The sequence below is a fragment of the Vespa crabro genome, chromosome 5 (assembly GCF_910589235.1).
Source record: "Vespa crabro chromosome 5, iyVesCrab1.2, whole genome shotgun sequence".
Classification (NCBI taxonomy): domain Eukaryota; kingdom Metazoa; phylum Arthropoda; class Insecta; order Hymenoptera; family Vespidae; genus Vespa; species Vespa crabro.
In genome coordinates, this window is record NC_060959.1 from 5,208,624 (window position 1) to 5,230,262 (window position 21,639).

Here is a 21,639-nt window from a genome sequence, read left to right on the forward strand (position 1 = left end):
TTTTTTCCAAAGTAGAAAAAAAGAAAAGAAAGAAGAAGAAGAAGAAAAGAAAGAAAGAAAGAAAAAGAAAAGCAAATTAAAAGATCGAACCGTCGGTCTCATGACCAGACGTGCAGGTATCGGGAGAACTCGGTCTTGATTTTGCAAACGCGTGCTGATCATGACGATCGTCTTGGGACTCATCAGAACGTCGTTCGGGAGTTCCATCGAACGGAATGAGTTCTCCTCTTTCAATGGAGGAGGGAATGATCGGCTTCCTGGACGATGAATAATCGGACTGCCTTCCAGGGATCGTTGCTCCAAGTGACATCGTTGTTTATAGGTTAAATACAAAACGAGAATGAATACGGCCGAGTTCTTCTTATATTTTTCTCTCTTTCTACCGATCGACTGGCTCTAATGTTGCGCGAAATTGAACGAGGGAACTTCGTCGAGGCGCATAATTCGAAAGGAAGGAAGGAAGGAACGACACACACTCGAGAATTGCACGAGAATTTCCTTAGAATCGATCGATTATAAGATAAATACATACTTTTGAAAAGACCGATAAATGCTAACTTCGTTTTGCTTTTACAAATACACGCGTATCCATGTATATATATATTTACATATATAGAATCATATTATATATGTATAACCAAACATTTATAAATATCGTTAAAGGAAATACAGATAAAACAATTTTCACCAAAATAAATTTCATGTTTGCTAACTGCATACATGCATGGATGCATATGTACACGCATACATATATACATACGACTCGTCTAAACTTCTTTACATGATCGTGTGTATGTAAATGTTTCGTGTATGTATTAACACTTACATACGTATTAACATATTTTGATATCGACCTTTTAAATATTCATACTAACAAGCCGAACTGATTCAAAAAGGCTTCCTTTAAATTGCATTAAAATATGACGGTATTTCTACAATAGTATAGTTGTTAGAAATTGTTATATAGTAATTTACTATAACGTCGTATTATTTCAACTTTTATCGATCGAAGTTTATTTATTTGAAATTACTTTTTCGAATTCATACTTTAATGATCAAATTAATCATGATTCGTATCAAAGATTTCGTCAATTTCATATAATTTAAATCGGATTGGATTTCGCTTATTTATCATGTAAATTTATTCGATTGGCCCATCGAATATTTATGCTAAACGTACGAATTTTTATAGTTTTACTAACATTTTTACGACTTGCACTATCTTAGCGAAACTTTCAACACTCTGGAGTTCTATATTCGAGATACGAAGTCAAAGTTGTCAAACGACTAGCTACTCGTTATAGGTCTATATATATATATATATTCATATATGTATATTACATATATGAATATATATACACAATGAATGAAATTGTCTTCTCTGACATAATTGCATTCAAATAGGATAATCATCATCTACAGACGCGAGATTCACAGTATCCATTACGTGATGAAAGTTCAAAATGTAACATATAATGAGATATATTTACATGCGCGAATAGGTAGACAGGTATATATATGCGAATGTAAATGTAGACAACTGAATACCAATTACATGAAGATATTCCTTCAAGTCGTTCGAATAACTTTATACATATATATATATATATATATATATATATATATATAAAAGAAAGTACTTCTAAAGTAGAACGTTTGGTTGGTTCGAGAAATCCGATGAAGTTAAATAAATGAGCTTACTTATAGTTTTTAACCTTGGTCGTTACATAATAACAAAACGAAGCGTTAAATATCTAAAAAGAGAAAGAAAGAGAGAGAGAGAGAGAGAGAGAGAGAGAGAGAGAGAGAGAGGGAACGAGAGAAAGAGAGGGAAAGAGAAAGAAAGAAGGGAAAAGAAACGAAGGACAAAAGAAAAGAAAAAAGGAACGGTTTCGGTGCAATTAATTAATTTCTTAATTAGAGAGAAAGTGCATCAATCTTGTAATCTGATTAGCTTAAAATAAACGACGCGACGCCCAGTAATAATTTTCCTTTTTAATAAAGGTGAGGAACCTTTAGGGGGCATATAACTATGATTTACAACTACGATTACGGTGAAAAGTAATTTGTCACTCGGAGGGTACTTATTACCATGTCGGTTTGACCGGTATGTCATTAATATCAATAACCACTTAGTACAATATCCACGTACCACTCATACGTCAAATTCGTCTATATATCCTCGCGAACACGTTTCTACACCCTCGAATATATATATACATCTCTCTCTCTCTCTCTCTCTCTCTCTCTCTCTCTCTCTCTCTCTCTCTCTCTCTAACACTACTACACACATTGCCACGGTCCTTTAACGTTCCGATCATTTCCATTAAGCCTCGATGGCTTTGGTAACCGCCAATGTTTCGATGAGTTTACGATTACGAGATCGTCGATAAATTTTGTTGGTTTAAATGTATACTTAACGTTTGATAGTCGAGTGAGAGAGTGAGAGAGAGAGAGAGAGAGAGAGAGAGAGAGAGAGAAAGTGGGTAGAAACAACAAATGATTACTAACATAAACTCTCTCAAATTATAAAGTATAAATATCTACGAGTAAACGATAATAATTTATATTTATTAAAACTGTATTCCTCTTATTTCCATGAAATTAATATTTTTTACGAGGCAGGATTGTTTTCGTTTCATTCAATAAGCCCTTAAATAACGATAAAATTTAATAGTGAATAACATGTCGTGTACTTCTCATAATAGAAAAACTACTGTGAATTGTCGTGGTTCTTAAAATGAAAAAGCATTGAGCCAATTTCTGTAATTAGAGAGAGAGAGAGAGAGAGAGAAAGAGAGAAATAAAGAGAGTGGAATAGTAAAAGGGAAGAGTGAAAGAGTAGGTAAGACTCTTTTGTTGAATATATATGCAGGTACGTGAGGAGCTTCCTTTCTCGAAAGGAACGACCAACAATGAGCTTAATTGCTTGAGAAAACAAATTTTAGACGATTAAGATACACCGTACGAACTAAAAGAAAACGAGGAGGCATTCTTTTCGTTTCTCATTGATACTTTATCTTTCCAACCTTATAACGATCAACATTAAAATACAACGAGAACTATCGTGGTGCTTATAAAAAAGAGGAAAAAAAAAGAAAGAATAACATAATACCTATAATACTTGTTTCATTGAGTGAATTGGATAAATGAGAAAATAATAATAATAATAATAATAATAATAATAATAATAATAATAATAATAATAATAATAATAATAATAATAATAATAATAATAATAATAATAATAATAATAATAATAATAATAATAATAATAATAATAATAAGCATAATAATTAAAAAAACGAGAAAAGAAATGAAAAAGAAGATAGAACTTAATTACAACGATATTGATCTACAAAACATACAGTTTGAGGATTTTACTCGGATTAAGTATAAAAAAAAACGACTGTGAGGTAGTTTGTTTTTTTTTTTTTTTTTTTTTTTAGAGGAAATCGATAAAATTTCTATACCGGTTGCAATAAATTGTCGAAAAATTCTAATATTATTTCTAAACGATACCCTTTGTAATCCGTATTATTATGAGATTTTTGAAAATCGATAGAAACTTCATCGACATGATTAAACTTGTAATATTACATTTATTAATCGTGAAGAAATGATTTTAATCGAATTGTATAAACAACTATTATATCGCTTACTTCTAACGAGATCGATTTATCGATCTTGAACACTATTCTATCGAAAAGAAACGTAAGGTAACATAGAAAAATGAAAAATGTGTATGTATGTGTATGTGTGTGTGTGTATGTACGTGTAGTAATAATGTCAAGTTTAAAGGACGATTTGAACGTTGAAAGAAAGAAAGAACTCTTCTGCAGATCTTTTTTGTTAAAAACGAAGAGGAACAAGATTTTTATTTGATCGAGCATCTGTGACTCCTCCCCATTAATTTTCTTTTTTCTTTCTCGTTGGTCGGTCATGCCGGAGAATCCGAGGAATTCGTAAATCATCGGTTAATACCGTTTCACGTTCGTACTCGAATATTCTCTCTGAACGTTGACCTTTGTTCTCCCGGTTCTCCCTATATCTTCCTTTAGAGAAAATGTGAAGGTATTGAAAAAATTTATCATCTGAGAGTCCCCGTTTAAGTACTTCGGTCTTTTGTCTGAAAGAGAGAAGGAAAAAGAAAAAGAAAAAGAAAAAGAGAAAGAGAAAGAGAAAGAGAGAGAGAGAGAGAGAGAGAGAGAGACAAAGAAAGAAAGAGAAAGAGGGAGAGAGAGTGAGAAAGAGAAAGAAGATCGAGTACCGAAAATCGTTGTTGCACATATTGTCCAAAAAGCGACATGCGCGGTTACGCAAAGAGTTACTTTCACGAGTACACGAAGGACAATCCATTATCCTTTCTCAGGAGACGAATAATTTTATCTCATGGCCCAACCGCGATCACTATCCATTACTTTCTTTCTTTCTTGCTTTCTTTTTCTCTTTCTCTATCTTTTCTTTTTCCTTCCTTCTTTCTTTCTTTCTTCTCTCTTTTTTTTTAAATCTACCATTCCAATATCACGAGATAAATACATAAATTGATTATTGATTTAAAAATAGATAGAAAATAAAATTTGAAATCAATCCAATAATCGGACGTTCGTTTGAAACGATCGAATAAAGATTATTTAAGATCGAATTTTCACTCGGCTCGAACGCGAGTCATCGATCTTTACTTTCTCGCTTGGTCATACACATATTATATGCCGATGTAACAAACAAAAAAAAGAGAGAGAGAGAGACAGAGAGAGAGAGGGAGAGAGAGAGAGAGAGAGAGAAAGAGAGAGAAGAGGAGAGAAAAGAAAAATATATACGAAGAAAAAAAGAAAGAATAAAAGAAGAGAATTCGATTCGCAAACTGGTCCGGTTGGATAACGTCGTTTCCACGCCTTTTACTTTTATGTTGGATCACAAGTTAAACGTAGAAAACTGCCATCTTCGTTCGTGCAATTATATCTTTCTCTCTCATTTGCTGCCTCATACTAAACCGGACTGTACCATACCGTAAACGATCGATCGATCAATTTAGTGGTATCAACCACTTCCGGCTTAATTCATGATTTTGTCAGAGTTATATCATCAAAATGATACTTTTTTCGTTATGCAAATGATATGTGTATATATATATATATATGTAACTTTCGGATTTCGTTGAACTAATAAAGGGAATAACAAAAAAAAAAAAGAGAGATAGAGAGAAAGAGGGAGAGAGAGAGAGGGAAGGGGGGAGAGAATAATAAAAAAATGGAGCATATAAAGAGGAAAAGAACATCTAAATGGCATATAAAGAACAGATTGGCAATTAAAACATCGTATATGGCGGTATAATCCGAGCAAAGTCATCTATCGTTCAACCGCATTTACGTGCATGCGTGAATGAATCGTCTATGATATGTATTTATCAGCATATATATATATATATATATATATATATATATATATATATCCATGTACGTGGATATACAGATAAAATCTATTCGTGAGATAAAACGTCAATTGCAAAAATTTCGTAATAATTTCGATCATTCAGGTTTCTCAAGAATTCTATATATGGAAAATAATCTAATTCTTTTTCCAAACGATAGAATAGAATTTAGCCAGAAAGATAGACAAAGAAGATAATAGAATTTATGAAATGCGATCTAGAATTTTGCGAAGCACATCCTCTCGATTTCGGAACATGACCTTGTTTATATTCCTTTTCTCTTTCTCTCTCTCTCTCTCTTTCTCTTTCTTTCTCTCTCTCTCTCTCTCTCTCTCTCTCTCTCTCTCTCTCTCTCTTTCGTTCAACAAATGCAATGTATCGGACGCGTGCGAGCGAGAAAAATCGAGTTGAAAAAGAGGAGCAACGGCAAATGGCACTGTGGTACTGACATACCGTGACGAAATCGAATCTTCGAGAGACAGATTTCCGATCGGGGTAAAAGCGTTTCAACGAAAACTCTCGACCTTCTTCTTTTCCTACCCCCTTCCTAACTTCATAAAAGCTACCAATCATCTGTTTCGATTTTGCAAATTACTTTTTTTTATACGGAGAACAATTCATTTCTATTTCGAACCGTACGAAATACTTATGAAATAACTTTTCAAAAAAAAAAAAAAAAAAAAAAAAAAATAGAAAAATAAAAAGATATTGGGAGAATGGGAAAACGTGAAACGCAACGATTTTCAACGAACGTAATATATCGATATTAAAATACGACATTGACCGGCCTCGTAAAATCGCGAATAATCCCGAAGGAAATCACAAGATTCAATGAAAAGTAAGGTTAGATGATAGCAGTAAATATGTGTATATATATATATATATATATATATACTCTTCCTCTATTTTATCGGTATCATATTTCGAGTTAGTTTTATTCTTTATTTATTTTATTATTATTTCTCTTTTTTCTTTTTCTTCTTTTTTTCTTTTCTTCAATTTTTACGAGAAATGCTGATCCATTTCTCGTGAGTATCTATCGATTCATCATATCTTAGTGGCTGACGATTTACCACTTAGAAAATGAAATGGAAATCGTGTTTCATTTTACAATTTACTCCATTTTAAGACGATTTCTCTTCCTCTTTCTCTCTTTCTCTCTCTCTCTCTTCTTCTTTTTCTTCTTCTTCTCTCTTCTTTTGCGTCTTCGTCTTCTTTTAGAAGGAAAGTCCGTTCCTTTATCGAAAAACGGAAAGCTTTCGAGAGATGCATGATTTCTTTCCGTATCTTACACGACGTCCCACGATATAGAGAAACTAAATTGCGACACGTTTTTCAGAGAGCATTGCGAGTAATTTAAATAAAACGTACCTTCGCGGTGATACGTATACACGGTGAATATAAATCGTTTCGAGAAATTCCATTGAATTTTGAATGTGGACGATATATGTACATGCACGTTTTTTTCGTTAAGAACTTCAACGAGGATAAAGATGAAGAAGAATAAAGGAAATAAGAAAAAGAAAAAAAAAGAAGAAAAAAAAGAAAAAGAAAGAAGAAGAAAGAAGAAGAAGAAGAGGAAGAAGAAGAGAACGTCGAAATGGTTATCACGAAACTTGCAGCGTGCACGTTTTTTAAAAGGTCCTTTACTCAGATAAAAAGAAAAAATAAAAATAGATAGATGAAAAGAAGAAAGAAAGGAAGGAAGGAAGGAAGGAAGGAAGGAAGGAAGGAAGGAAGGAAGGAAGGAAGGAAGGAAGGAAGGAAGAAAGGAAGAAATAGAGAAAGAAAAGCAATAAATAAGGAAGAAGGGAAAGAAGGAATGAAAATCCCAAAGGAAGGAAGGAAGGGATGAAGATAGGAAAAAAGAAAGGCAAAAATTAAGGAAGGAGGGAAAGATCGAAAATCCCAAAGGAAGAAAGAAAATCCCAAAGAAAGATATCAACTAGATACTTTAAGACATATTTTTACTAAACCGGACACGTTACAAGGAATAGATATTATTCACTTAATAGCTCATTTTTCTTTCTTTCTTTCATTCTTTCTTTTTTTATCTTTTTTTTTTTTGTAGAAATAGAAGATATCTAAGGAGCGACGAGAAAAATATGAAGCATCTCGTAGAAAAGATAAAATTATGAGAAAAAGACGAAGCTATCTCGTATAATTGATTGAAATCCCTTAAATGGTAAATATAAAGAAACGCGTTGGATATTTCACTTTCAACGGGAACGGAAACGGATTATTATCGGGCTAAATAGACGATAAAAAGAAAAGAGAAAGAAAAAAAAAAAGAAAACACTTCCCCTCACTCTCCCTTCCTCCTTCCCACCTCACCCCCCACACGCACAATTCAACTCCATTCATCCATCCTTCCTTCGTTTTCGAATTGATCGCACTGATCGCTGAAAGAAACAGAGATTGAGAAAGATTTTGTCAATAGGTCTCTCCGAGTATTTTAAAAACTATCACTTTCTACGTTTTAGGTTAATATTATACTTTCGAAAATGTAGAAATGTCGCGATAAATAACTCGATTCGAAACGATAACGTTCCATCACGATTTCGCATGTGTCTCGTTATATCATGAATATCATGAAAACTGATGAAGTCGTTCGAAAATAAATACGATTTCTAGTTTTCACGAAGGGAAAAGAAACGTATGCGGGAGGATCGGAGGGTGTGTGGAAGGAGGGAAGACGGGGGAATATTTACGTAAACGGTCGACTTTTAATTTAATATATGTATTTTTTGTCTCTCTCTCTCTCTCTCTCTCTCTCTCTCTCTCTCTCTCTCTCTCTCTCATCGGACATATCTTAATCGTCGTCTGCTTGCGATGACACAACGGGGCTGCATGAAAGTGAACGGAAGAGGACAAGACGAGAGCACTGCTTCCTGCTCTGTAAGACTTCCAAGAAAAAAAAAGGAAAAAAAAAGAAAAGAAAAAGAAAAAAAAAAAGAAAAGAATTGGAAGGGACTCTCAAACAGGAGAGACATAGAATTATAATTTGTGAAAGGCAATTCATTATATATCATCCATTATATCGAATATAATTTGCAAATAATAGTATTTTCATATGTATTGTTAGATAAAATTTTCTAACAATTCTAATAATTTTCTAATAAAAATCTAAAATTTTCTAATTTTTATTAATTCACATCATTAATTTTATCAGTTCGTATATATATATATATGAACTAATTAATAGAGTAAAATATTTTTAATCGTTATATCAATTTATTCCGATAAAAATTCGATATATTTATCTATCAATCAAGATTTAAATATTCAAAAAGAGAATCTTATTATTACGTATGATAGATTAATAGGTAATGAAATTTTTTTTTGAAAGTGTTTGCCTTAATGAAAGACAAAGAAGTAACGCGATATTATTAATTTGTCAATTTTAAAAATAATAAAACCATGGAGAAAGATGGAGATCGGTTAACATTGATCGATCGTTGATTCACCCTGGTATTACGTACATTCTTTTGTGTCATGAAATTGGAACAGTTACCATGAATTACGCGCTACCTTAACGGTGTACCGTTGTTACGTATCGTCAAGTTCGGTAAGAATCAGATGGACCGGTCAGAAGAAAGGGAAAAAAAAAAAAATCAAGAGGAGTTAGCAGTATGTTCGGTAGGGCGTGTAGCTGCTCCAGTGAAAGTACTCCTACTTGGCCTGGTAACGTATTGCCATCTGGTCACAGTCTGGCATATAAAAAGCGCGATTGAAAGCGAAGTATGACACACTCGAGTCGACAGAACGCAAGAGCAACAACAATGAGGATCTTAGTTGTACGTACGGGTTCGGTTTAAAATTTAAAAATCAATCGATAATAATTGAATAATCGACAATATCTATTTATTGATCTTTTCAGATTTGTCTCTTCTTAGCCACGGCCGTATTAGCCGGGAAGAAACATGACAAACGTGGTTTACTTTTAGGAGACTCCGTTGGTTATTCAAACGGAATTGGTTTGGGTGGTTACTCCACTGGTGGATTAAAATCTGGTTTATATTCCAGTGGATTGAATTCTGGAGTTATCGGTTATGGTCTCGATTCCGGACTTGGTTCAGGATTCTCGTTAAATGGAGGAAGTTCAGGAGGTGTGATATTAGGAGCCAGACCTGAACGTATAACCGGCGTCACCGTTCATCGTGAAGTTCAAGTTCCTGTTCCAGTGCCGCATCCTGTACCGGTCGAAGTAACAAGAACTGTACCAGTACCTCATCCCGTTCCAGTTAGAGTTGATCGTCCTTATCCGGTACCAGTGCCCCATCCAGTTCCAGTCGAAGTTACTCGTCATGTACCCGTTAAGGTCGACCGTCCTTATCCTGTACCAGTACCTCAACCAGTCGAAATCCGCGTACCTCAACCCGTACCTGTTCCAGTTCCCCATCCAGTACCAGTTCCTGTCTCAGTTGGCCCATCGATTTCGTTAGGTTCTACAGGAGCTGGTAGCTTTTCAAGCGGATTTTCAAGCGGACTATCGACTGGATTTTCAAGTGGTTACTCCGATCTTGGATCTAGTTTGGCCAGTGGACTTAGTTCTGGAATAGATGTCAGCATTGGTCATGGATATTCTTCTAACGGCGGTGGATCGATTAGCGGAGGAGATGCTGGATATTCTTATCCTGTTCCATCGAAGAAATGGTGAACAAACGTCCAATGATCACGTTAAGTTTTAACGGTTATATACAAATTCTTTGTTCTTCTGAAAATCGACAACTAAGTACCTTTATGCGTTTGCTTCGTAAGCCAAGCATCGTAACGATATAACAACATAGTCAATGTTTAATGTAATAAATACATTTTTTATTTTGTTACGATACTCAACGACTATTTATTTTCCTTCTTTCTAAAGTAATATCTGAATAAAGATATACGGAGTATTGTTTCTTAATTCGTTAATTTTTGAAGAAACATTACGATTAGCAGTATTAAACTTAAGAAATACTTCCGGAGAACTAACTAATAAATTATATGGATTAATTTACTTACAAGGGATGTAAGACCATGTAAGCGATAAATTGACAAAATTGAAGTAAAATTAATTTTGGATTGGATAATTCTCTATTGTAGGACAAAGTTGATAAACTGTGAAAAGTTTCTTGAATTTTACGCAGAATAAATTAGAATATTCGTATTAACGCTTAATTAAGTTCAATATTACCAGTGATCATAAGGGAGGAGATAAACATTGAACGACGATAAAACTGATAGTTTTAATCGGGAAGAGAGAAGCTTTAGTAAAGTAAGCTTTAGAAAATTGATAGACCTAAAATGCAATATAAATTGAATGCTGAAAATTTCTTAATATTCGATAAATGGAAAAGAAAATTGAATGGCAATGCATAAAACGAAATCGAATCTTACGTTTGTATTAAAACTAAAAGTAGTACCGAGAGAGTACACAAACGAGTACATTTGTAGATATCTATAATGAGGGGGAAGAGGGGGGGAAGGAAACGTTCATAGCTCGATTGGTCGATGTAGAGTTCGCGTGGGGTAGAATTACGTCAGCAAAGCTCCTTTCGCGTCATATGGAACCGCCAAGCTCTACGTAAATCGGGTCAGGCTGCTATATGAGTGAACTTTACCATCTCCTTCTTTGAGCTTTATATATTTATTTTCTCTTTTTTCTATTTAATTTTTATATTCTTTTTCATTTTCGTTGGAAGGACAATTAAAAAACAAAAAAAAGAAAAAAAAATTAATAAAAATAAAAAAAAAATAAATAAAGAAAGAAAGAAATTGTGCATATTACGTTGTGAGCTTAATGTCTCTCTAGAATCTTAAACATCCAATTTTATGATGATTTATAGTCAAGAGCGTTTAAAAGTGTCACGGTTCGCGTAAAACTAGTACACGACTCTTAAATAAAAAATTCATACGAAATTACCACACGTCTATTTTCTCAAGTAATCGCGAACGTTTGTTGGATATGTATATCTTAATAATGTATGTATGCAAATACTACGAATGTTCTCGCTTTCTTAATTGGTGTGGCTTCAGTAGTATAAGTACATAACAAGTGGATCAATAATTCAAATGTTATGAATAAAGGCTTACGTTTGTTCGTGAAAGATGGTGCCGTAAGCGCAAAAGCACCATCTCTAAAAGAATATCCAATTAATATTCTATTACAAACTTATCTGTCTATGCAAATGCGTTCTCCAATTTCATATTCTATTTCGATATCAAGACGAAATAAAAGATAAAGAATTTACAATTTATACGATCAATTTGCATAGTTCGCATAAAATCGTTACATTTCGTATATTACTTATCAACCTAAAACATTTAACTACTGTTGAAAATAATTTCCTACCAACGATAAAACAGTTCATCTCAAATGGTAATCGAAGAATGAATACCATCAGATGGTAATACAGAAATCTACCTCATATCGACAATATGATTTCAATAACAACGGATAAAATACTTATAAGATTTATTTCGTTCAACTTTTCTATTGAGAAAAGAATATTATTTTTAAAAAAATATTATAATAATAATATTCATATATTTTGTTTTTCTCTGAATGAAACAATAAATGATTTTACTTACATATAGTACTCAGCCTTATCCTTTTCACTAAAGCCTTTATTATATTGTGAACTTACCTGAAACAAAATTTTAAAAAAATATTGTTAAAAACAATTAAATTTTGTAAGACATACATTGATATAATTATACACTATAGATTACAAAAAAAAAATTGAATGATTTAATGGGTTGTGTTTCCAAAGGAATACGTCTCTCTATCATGATTTTTCCATTAAATTAATGGGTGAAAACAATTTTCAAGACGAATAGTTCGAAAGAAAAATAGAATAGAAACGAAACAACAGTATGTAAATACAAAATGAATAATATATCATTGAATGGGTACGATCAAAGATACATCTGTCTCATCGGATTACTTAATGGAATTCAATCTGGAAGATCTACGAATGCGAAAGTTTTTTAGTCACGATGAAATACATATTGTATCAATAAAAAAAAAAAAAAAAATAAAAATAAATAAATAAATAAATAAATAAATAAATAAATAGAAATAAAAACACAATAATTCGCAAAATATACAGGATAACAATTTCACTGTTATCTCCGTTTATAAATAAAGCTCGTTTTATCGGAAGATCGATAAATTTAATTTGAAAAATTTATAAAAAAAAAAAAATAGATAAAAAAAAGTTACTTCAAAGGAGAGAGAGAGAGAGAGAGAGAGAGAGAGAGAGAGAGAGAGAGAGAGAGAGAGAGAGAGAGAGAGAGAAAGAGAGAGAGAGGAAAAAATAGATACAAAATTTCAAGAAATATTATAACACGTATGTTACGTGATCAACATAACATAGAATCGTACATTGACATAGTTCGATATTGACCGTCGCATAAACTATGAGTATTTGCATGAAACATCGCTTACCTGTCTATACCCGAGCATATAAGTAGAGTACGTGTACGTAAAATTATCCCTAGGGACGGTTTTAGAACTCGCTAACATCTCTCTCTCTCTCTCTCTCTCTCTCTCTCTCTCTCTCTCTCTCTCTCTCTCTCTCTCTCTCTCTCTCTCTCTCTCTCCCTCTCGATCACTCTACTTTGCTCTGTCACACATACCAACATCACACGTACCAACGCCATTCAGAGTGGTCCATTAGCATATCGAAAACTTAAACCGAAACTACGCTAATTCCACGTTACTATGACCCGCGTAATATATTAATTAATTACTCGTATACCAAGAATTGTTTATCTAGATCAAACATATACCAGCTTCCAGGAATGATAGTAACATTCGTCCATTTATACACACATAGACAAGAAAAGGAACGTAATAATTTATCTTCTGTATCAAGAATCAAACGCTTTATAACCCCTCCCCATACAATGGTAAAATACGATAGTATAAGCATGCATACATGCATGCTAGCATTCTAATAATTATTTCAGACGTATCTAACCACACGAACAGTGAAACGACTCAATAATTTATCCGTCTTGCCTCCGTTAGTATGCTACGTGAAGCACACCTATAATAAATTTCCAATGATACATGAAACCTATTAAAAAATATTCCATTTTTTTTTCTTTTTTTTTCCTTTTTTCTTTCTTTCGTTTTTCATTTTTATTCTATACAAACAGAGTAGATATATATATATATATATTCCTTTAATAAAAATGTTAGTTTTGATGAAAAATGAATATATGTAAATATGAAAATCGATAACATTTGTCAGACTTGACCTATTAACACGATTTTCTATCGGTTTCGTATTTATTGAGTTTATTTCAGATATATATATATATATATATATATATATATATATATATATACAGAGAGAGAGAGAGAGAGAGAGAGAGAGAGAGAACGCTAGAAAGCTTCTCATCGAATTATAAGTTTGTTTACTAATCGTGCTTGAAAAGTCCCATCATATACGATTCTATCATATTTTGTATTGCTCTCTCTCTCTCTCTCTCTCTCTCTCTCTCTCTCTCTCTCTCTCTCTCTCTCTCCCTCTCTGGCTCTCTCTCTTTCTCTCTCTACTACGTATAATATAATACATATGTATGTTATATTTGTATACCAACAACAGCTTCACCATTTGTGGTTTACCAATGCAATTCAATATTTCTGTGTTTATTTTAGAAATTCTTTGATATCTAACAGAGTTCGTTCGAAAATAAACACTCGAGATCATCGAAATCATTATCGTTCATTTATTCCCACTTAGATATTATATGCATATGTACATAATATATACATAATATATACATATATATATATATATGTACATATGTACATAATAGCAATTTGAAAATATTTATTTTTGATCGGTTCGAAAATCTTTTTCCTGCTATTTTATCGAAAGAATTTTATCGAACACGTCGAATTACATTTAATCAACGTATACATAGAAAATTGATATCGGATATGTCGATTTTTACAAAAGTCAAATAGCACATTTTTCATGGGTTTTTTTTTTCCAATACAGTTTTAATACAAAATGAACTATGTATTACAGTTAGGTTCGTTGATTCGTTCGATTGTGTAAAAATCGATAAGAAAAACTCTTCGTACTACTGACACGTGTGACAACGAATAAGATAATGAAAGTTAAGAAAATTCGAGCTAGGAATACTTTTTCCATACTATTTTCAAGTTTCTCGTATTTTCTTTATTCGTATTATCATCCCAACCCTTTCATCCTTCCTTCCCTTTTTTTTCTTTATTATCATTCTTTGATCTTTTTCTTCTTCGTTCTTTCCTCAATTTTTATAAAAATTTTAAATCATTTCAAAAAGGAAAATCTCATTCTCTTTTTCCATTCCTCTTCCTTCCTCTTTTTCCTTTTCGCTTAGATGGGAGCCATTAAAAAAGTACTCCGAATTTGAAGTATTTCCCGTTCTTTAGCGAAATCGAAAAAGCAACGAACCGAGAAAAAGATTAGGCTTCTAACGACAACGAGGAGAATTTCAATTTAACGTAAAGTCTCGATTGGTTTTCATTATCGTAATAATTTTTCGTAATTCATCCAAAACGATGACTATTCGTTCGATAAAACTCAATCGATCGATATAATTCAATTAATCTTGATATTTACATATATATCGAAATTAATTGAATATATATATCAGTTAATAGTATAACAGTAAAATAGTAAATAGTAATAGTATAATAGTAAATATATATATATATATATATATATATATATATATATATACATCCATTAATTTTTTATTTATAATATTACCTCATTAAGATAAAAACATATCTTTCATGTATCCATTTTTCTCTTGTGTCATAATATTATGTACGAAATGATAGGCAACCGACTGTTACATTGATGTAATGATGTGAGACACGTATACGCATACAAATATATATATATATATATATATATATATATATATACACATCCATACAAGAACGACATACGTTTGATATCAATTTATCGCATGAAGTATCACAGCAGCGAACGGTAATACATATACATATATATATTTACATATACATATACATATATACATATTTAATATATATATATATATATATATATATATATATATTAAATAGAGAAGAGGGTAGTTATATCGAGCATCATCGCGTTATTTTTCTTTTGTTATACTTTTCGATGACAGTACGATGACGAGTATAAATGTGACCATTTTCATCAGCAAATATGACGTAGATATGCATGTATGTATGAATAAACGGTATCCGTTTACTCTGGATCTCTTTTCAAATCCGCTTTGCATATTTTCTCCTTTTATACGTATTCTGTCTTTTTGTCTTTCTCTTACCAACAATCGTATAAAAAGATAATATGAAATCGTTAAATATTCAAAGAGAACTGTTCGATACTTCAATCAATCAAAGAAAAAAAAAATAAATAAATAAGAACAAAAAGAGAAACAATATCTGAAATGTTAAAACATTGAGACGAAGGGATGATGAAAAAAGGACAATAAAAGACAAAAAAAGAAAAAGAAAAAGGAGAAGAAGAAATACATGGTATAAATCCAAAATCAATATCTTGAAGCAATTCATTTCCAATTGATCAGGTTATAAGATTTTTCCATCCTATTGATTTTCAAATAAGATCCGTCTGAAGATATTATTCTCCCAAGCTGATAAATTTAAATAAAACTCTTCGTTGGATGAGTAAAGGTCCCTTTTCCGTATTTAAAAACTCCAACCGACATAAACACGGCATCTATGGAAGTGACAGCAGCATTAAGAGTGTCTCCGGGTAACATGTATATTAAGCAAATCAAAGCCGATATTAATTAGCGTGATTAATCTAATTGCGCGAGAACTTATTTTTAGCGCCTAAATCGAATCGATTTCTATCGTGCATCAACCCCGTCTTCGATTTTATACATCCCTTCTTTCTTCTATCCCTCCCTCCCTCCCATTCTCCCTCTCTCTCTCTCTCTGTCTGTCTTTCTCTCCCATTTTTTTCTCCTTCTATACTTATCTCTCTCCAATACTTCAACACGATGCAATGCTCTTATCCAGAACGAACGTACTGACGTCACGGGTATCGAATTTACATCGCCATCGATCGTATCGCTAGGGACGAAATTAAATAACGATAATAAGGAAAAACTGAAATAAAAGTAAAAAAAAAAAGAAAAAAAAAGACTAATAAATAAAAATAATCACCGAGAGAACGAAAAAGAGAAGAACGAAATAATTTCTTCTACCTTAAATATAAACTTTCTGAAAAATAAAGTCAAAATGTGGATCACGAAACATGGAAAGACGTCTTTTTTTTTCCATTCCTTTTCAAGTTATTTATTTATTTTCTATTTCTAATTTTCTATTCTTTTTTTTCTCTTTCTTTTCTCTTTTAATTTTACATCCTTTTCCATCTTTCTTTCGAAGGATGACACAAAATTAAAAAGAGATAACGCGAGCGTTTTCATGATAAAATAATTTTCATATGAGTACGCTTACGTAATAAAATTATATTGTCTTCGACAGAATATAGTCGTATATGAGTGACGTTAATCGAGCGTACTAGAACGTTGTGCTGTCGCGAATAGAAGGTACAACGGCATCGTAAACGAACGTTGGCATAACTTTATCGATATCGTTACGCCCGCCCGTTCGTCACGTTTGTGTTCTACGTCTACACACATGGGGAATCTCTCTCTCTCTCTCTCTATCTATCTATCTATCTATCTATCTCACTCTCACTCTCACCCTTTCTCTCTTTCTCTCACTCTCTCTAACTATATCTATCTCTATGTACATACACACACGCGTGTACACATATACGCATAGGTGGACGTACGCTACGCCACGCAACGTCGGCTTCGGACCAATTGTTTTCTATTTAACGCGCGAGAGTGAGAGAGATGAATAGATATGCACACACAAAGTGGACAGAGAAAGGATAGAGAGTGATAGAGAGAATGATGCTTTTACAAGGTAAACCAGAGAGAGTAAGAGAGAGATAGTTAGTTAGATAGATAGATAGATAGAGAGAGAGAGAGAGAGAGAGAGAGAGAAAGACAGAGTCCGTCGCTTGCCGATAGCCAGTCAGGCCACGTCAATGCTTAATTATCTGGCGAAGTTCGCGAATCTCCCTTGTTTTTCATAACCTACACGCGATAGTTCAACGCATGCAATACCGATTACTTCCCAACGACGATACAATTTCGTTCCAATTAATGACCGATCGATCATAACGTTTCTCTCTCTCTCTCTCTCTCTTTTTCTTCTCCATGTTCCAAATACATATTGGAAAAATCACGATAGTTTCGTCTATCTACGCTCATTTTGCCTCGAATCTCCTTTCCCATCTCATGAAATATGACTGCACTGACGACTGATACGATCCGACAATTGATGCTCATTTAAGAACGTATAACAATTTCGACTCGTAAATCGCTTAATACGCTTTACGCATAAATAACAACTGCGCTGAAGTATTTTAAGGGTGGGATGAGAGAGGGTACTACATTTTACGTGAGACTAATGTAAATGTATACGATCGTTTCTATATAGAAATGATAATACATGCGAATGAGATCAGACGATATTCTAATGATATATTATTCATATTTGTTTAATGTAATCCCCCTTCCCCCGTTGTTTAAATTTATCCGATATAAAAGGATTAAATATAGTTAAACGATTAAATATAGTTTACCTTTCGACGAGGAATTTTACTAATTAATATTATATATACGAGAACTTTGCAAAATTATAATTTCTATTATATATATAAAACGCTCATACTTTAACGGCCGATGTCGCTTTATGGCTTTAGATATAATTCCACTTAAATGGCTTCTGTTTGGTAAGGCAGACCAAAATGATCGGTGCTCTCTACATTACGTAACTTCTATCCTCTGGTGGCTTCCATGTTGGAAATTTCAACCTAATATTATGCTCTCTCTCTCTCTCTCTCTCTCTCTCTCTCTCTAATTTTCTCTCTAATTCTCTCTCTCTCTCTCTCTCTCTCTCTCTCTCTCTCTCTCTCTCTCTCTCTCTTTCTCTCTCTCTGCTTCGTTACTGTTACCTGACATTTGTACAGTACTCTTGTGATTGTGAACAATGGAACACAGACTGGTAGACGGTATATAATGAAGATTCAGATAAATTTTCATATTTCCCATAAAGAAAAACCGATGACATGATTCCCATCGCTTCATACAAGTTTTAACGAAAAAAGGAAAGGAAACTATTCTAAAAAGAGGCATCTACGCTACGCTCAACATTTCTCTAAATCTTTCGAGCGAAGCTTGGATAATGGGAGTTGGTGGGTGCGAATGAAAAGCTGGGATACCCATTTCATTCACTTCTTCCTTTCCTTTTTGCTCTTAAAGCTCATTCGTACGTACATCAAAACAACTTTCGCAAGTAATAGGGAAAAGACTTCTTTCTTTTTTTTTTTTTTCTTTTTTTTTTTTTAGCGATAATAAATGTGCAAACCGACACACACAAAACTGAATTTTCGTAGATTAAAAACGTGCAGTTAACGATACTACGCATTAAGCGCAACGGTCTAGATCTAATGTCGACTCATTGACCTCGTGGAATGAAGGTTAAGAGTTCAAGGTTACACACCCACACCCACACCCACACCCACACCCACACCCACACCCACACACACACACACACACACACTAACGCACAGAGCAAAAGGACGGAGGGGGAAGAAGAGAAGAAAGATCTATGAATACAACACAACGAATGAATAAATATTGTCTGAATTTCAACAGAACAGTAGCCATTTTCATCACTTTACTTTGATTACGTTTACTTTCACGGTACGCGTTTCAAAGCATGTGCAATGATATATGATTTATTAAGAAAATAAAATCCTATGTAAATAGTTATTAATAAGAGAGAGAGAGAGAGAGAGAGAGAGAGAGAGAGAGAGAAAAGTATCAGTATTAAAAAAAAAGTTTACCCTTACTGCATCTTAATTTCACATAATACGTAACTTGTAAATAACGACGAAGTTTCAAATTAAATCTGGTCTAGAATTCACGAGTTAATTAAAAGAAAAAAAAAAAAAGAAAAAAAAAGAGAGAAAGAAAAAAGAAAGAAAAAAAAATGAAAAAAAGAAGAGAAAAAAGACTACCATAAATAAATAAAAGAAACGTAGGATGAAAAGAAATGAAGAAATTTTTGTTTCGTTTGATAAAGTAACATGACTGGAATTTAAAATAAAATCAAATCCATCGAATTTGATCACGACTTTACGTAGACTAGGTATATAGATATATAAATGCTTAATTCATAAGATATCGATTGGATAGTCTAAAACTGATTATTTGCTAAAGTTAATATCGGATGAATTGGGAGAAATTGATGCATCTTTAATGGCCGTACGAATGCATAAAGTTATCCGTGAGATAAAGTTATTGGTGAGTTCGAAATACTTAAAAGAGAGAGATAGAGAGAGACAGAGAGAGAGGGGGGGGCGGAGAGAGAAAAAGAGAAGAAAAAAAGAAAAAAACGCGTCCTTGCATTACTTAAACAAAAAAAATTGATAAAATATTGATGAATTTAATTTATTACTTCGTAAAATTTCATTCAGGAAAAAGAGATCTTATAAAATATTAGAGAAATTGATAATGGTCCATAAAACAGAAATATTGATATATTCCTACTAAAATAAATAAATATATATATATATATATCGAAGCGAGAAAGTTTAAGATTAAATCGCCCGGGTCTACGAGATTGGCTAAGAAACTCTTCTACGAATTACTTACGCGAGAGGTTATTCGTGTTTCGTTTTGGTACGAACGATGAACCGAGGAATGATTCTTCCAAGAATAATTTAAAAAAAAAAAAAAAAAAAAAAAAGAAAAGAAAAAAGAAAAAAAAAGGGAAGACGCGAGGCGTGATAGGAAGGAAGAGAAGACGAACGAAACATGATTTCCCGTGGGACTTCGAGCCTTACTCCAACATGGAATAAGGTGATATCGTAAAGATGAAAGAGGATTTTCGGATCTTAAATAATGGTCTTTTTGAATTTATAGAAAATAGGAATGGGAGAACGAAGAAACAGTTTCTTTTCTTTTTCTTTTCTCTTTTTTGTTCCCTTTTATTTCTTTCGGAAGTCCATCAACCGAAAGTTTAATTACGGTTCTGTTAAACGTGAATGAAAGAAATTTCGATTTTAAAGAGAAGCATTGGAAGAATCACTGGGCAAAAAAGAAAAGGAGAAAAATTGAATAAGAATAAAAAACAAAAAAACAGAAAAGAAAGAAAGAAAGAAAGAAAGAAAGAAAAAGAAATTGTCAAAGAATGTTAATGGAATTTTGTAATTAATTCTAACGAAAACTCTTTCTAATTCAGAATTTTGTCAAGTATTTTAAGATCTTGTTTAAAAGTAACTTAAAAGGCAATTTCCATTTATTCGTTTCAGATATGACCTCGCCGTCTGTTAACTCAAAGCAGAATTCCATTGACAAACGAAACGAGACTCTCTCTTTCTCATTCTCTCTCTTCCTCTCTCTCTCTTTCTCTCTCTTTCTCTTTCTCTTTCTGTCTTTCCTAACACCATTAGAGATATATCTTAAAAGAACGTTTGAAGTTTCGAGATAAGTGGAAGATAAATTAGAGTATGAAAGTGAGTAGGATTTAATAGAGAACGAATCTCGGCTGTCGTACCTGATTTTACGTGGAGGTTTATTTGAAAATTAGATAAATAGAGAAATTAAAGGGGAAACCAATAAATTCGCTATAAAATCTAATTGAACGTTTCTGAGAAAAGTTATAACAGAAACAATAAAAATTTATTAAATGAATTCGATGAGACACATATCGAAATTAAAAAACAAAAGAAAAAAAGGAAAAAGAAAATAGAAAAAAAAAACAAAATCGAATAAAATCCATTCAAAGCCATCGATCCTCGAATGATCTAAAACAGTAACAGTAAACGTAATAATACGTATGTATGTACAAAGCATGCATAGTGATTGTGAGTTATAGAAACTGTAAGGATAATCCTATATCATGGTGATTGTCATAGTCATTGAAGGAGATTGGTTAAACGATACGATAAGAGTCGGTCAGTAGGTAAAAGGAATTTTGTTTGGAAGGGTCATATCGAGGATCTTGCCAACCGCAAACAGCAACGTTCGTGATCTCTTCTGGTTTTCCGCGTTTCCCCTCCAACACCACCACTTGTTGGACGCGAGGAGAACACGGGTTCCAGACACCTGATGCT

The 21,639-nt window shown here is 32.8% G+C and overlaps 3 protein-coding genes across 3 annotated transcripts in view; 1 reads left to right on the forward strand and 2 right to left on the reverse strand.

The window, feature by feature from the left end:
- LOC124424362 (cAMP-specific 3',5'-cyclic phosphodiesterase) overlaps nucleotides 1–21,639 on the reverse strand; it is a 335,250-nt gene that overhangs the window by 207,981 nt on the left and 105,630 nt on the right. The window lies entirely within an intron of this gene.
- On the forward strand, nucleotides 9,026–10,566 carry LOC124424364 (tetra-peptide repeat homeobox protein 1-like). The gene is made up of 2 exons (XM_046963305.1): nucleotides 9,026–9,228; nucleotides 9,312–10,566. Exons 1-2 carry the CDS (start codon nucleotides 9,175–9,177, stop codon nucleotides 10,089–10,091), a joined length of 834 nt encoding a protein of 277 aa, XP_046819261.1. The 5' UTR covers nucleotides 9,026–9,174; the 3' UTR covers nucleotides 10,092–10,566.
- The window catches only part of LOC124424127 (centrosomal and chromosomal factor-like), a 73,680-nt gene continuing 64,082 nt past the window's right edge, over nucleotides 12,042–21,639 (reverse strand). The window contains exon 5 of the mRNA XM_046962722.1: nucleotides 12,042–12,060. Coding sequence (XP_046818678.1) covers nucleotides 12,057–12,060 — 4 coding nt within the window. The 3' untranslated portion in view covers nucleotides 12,042–12,056. The remainder of the gene's footprint in view (nucleotides 12,061–21,639) is intronic.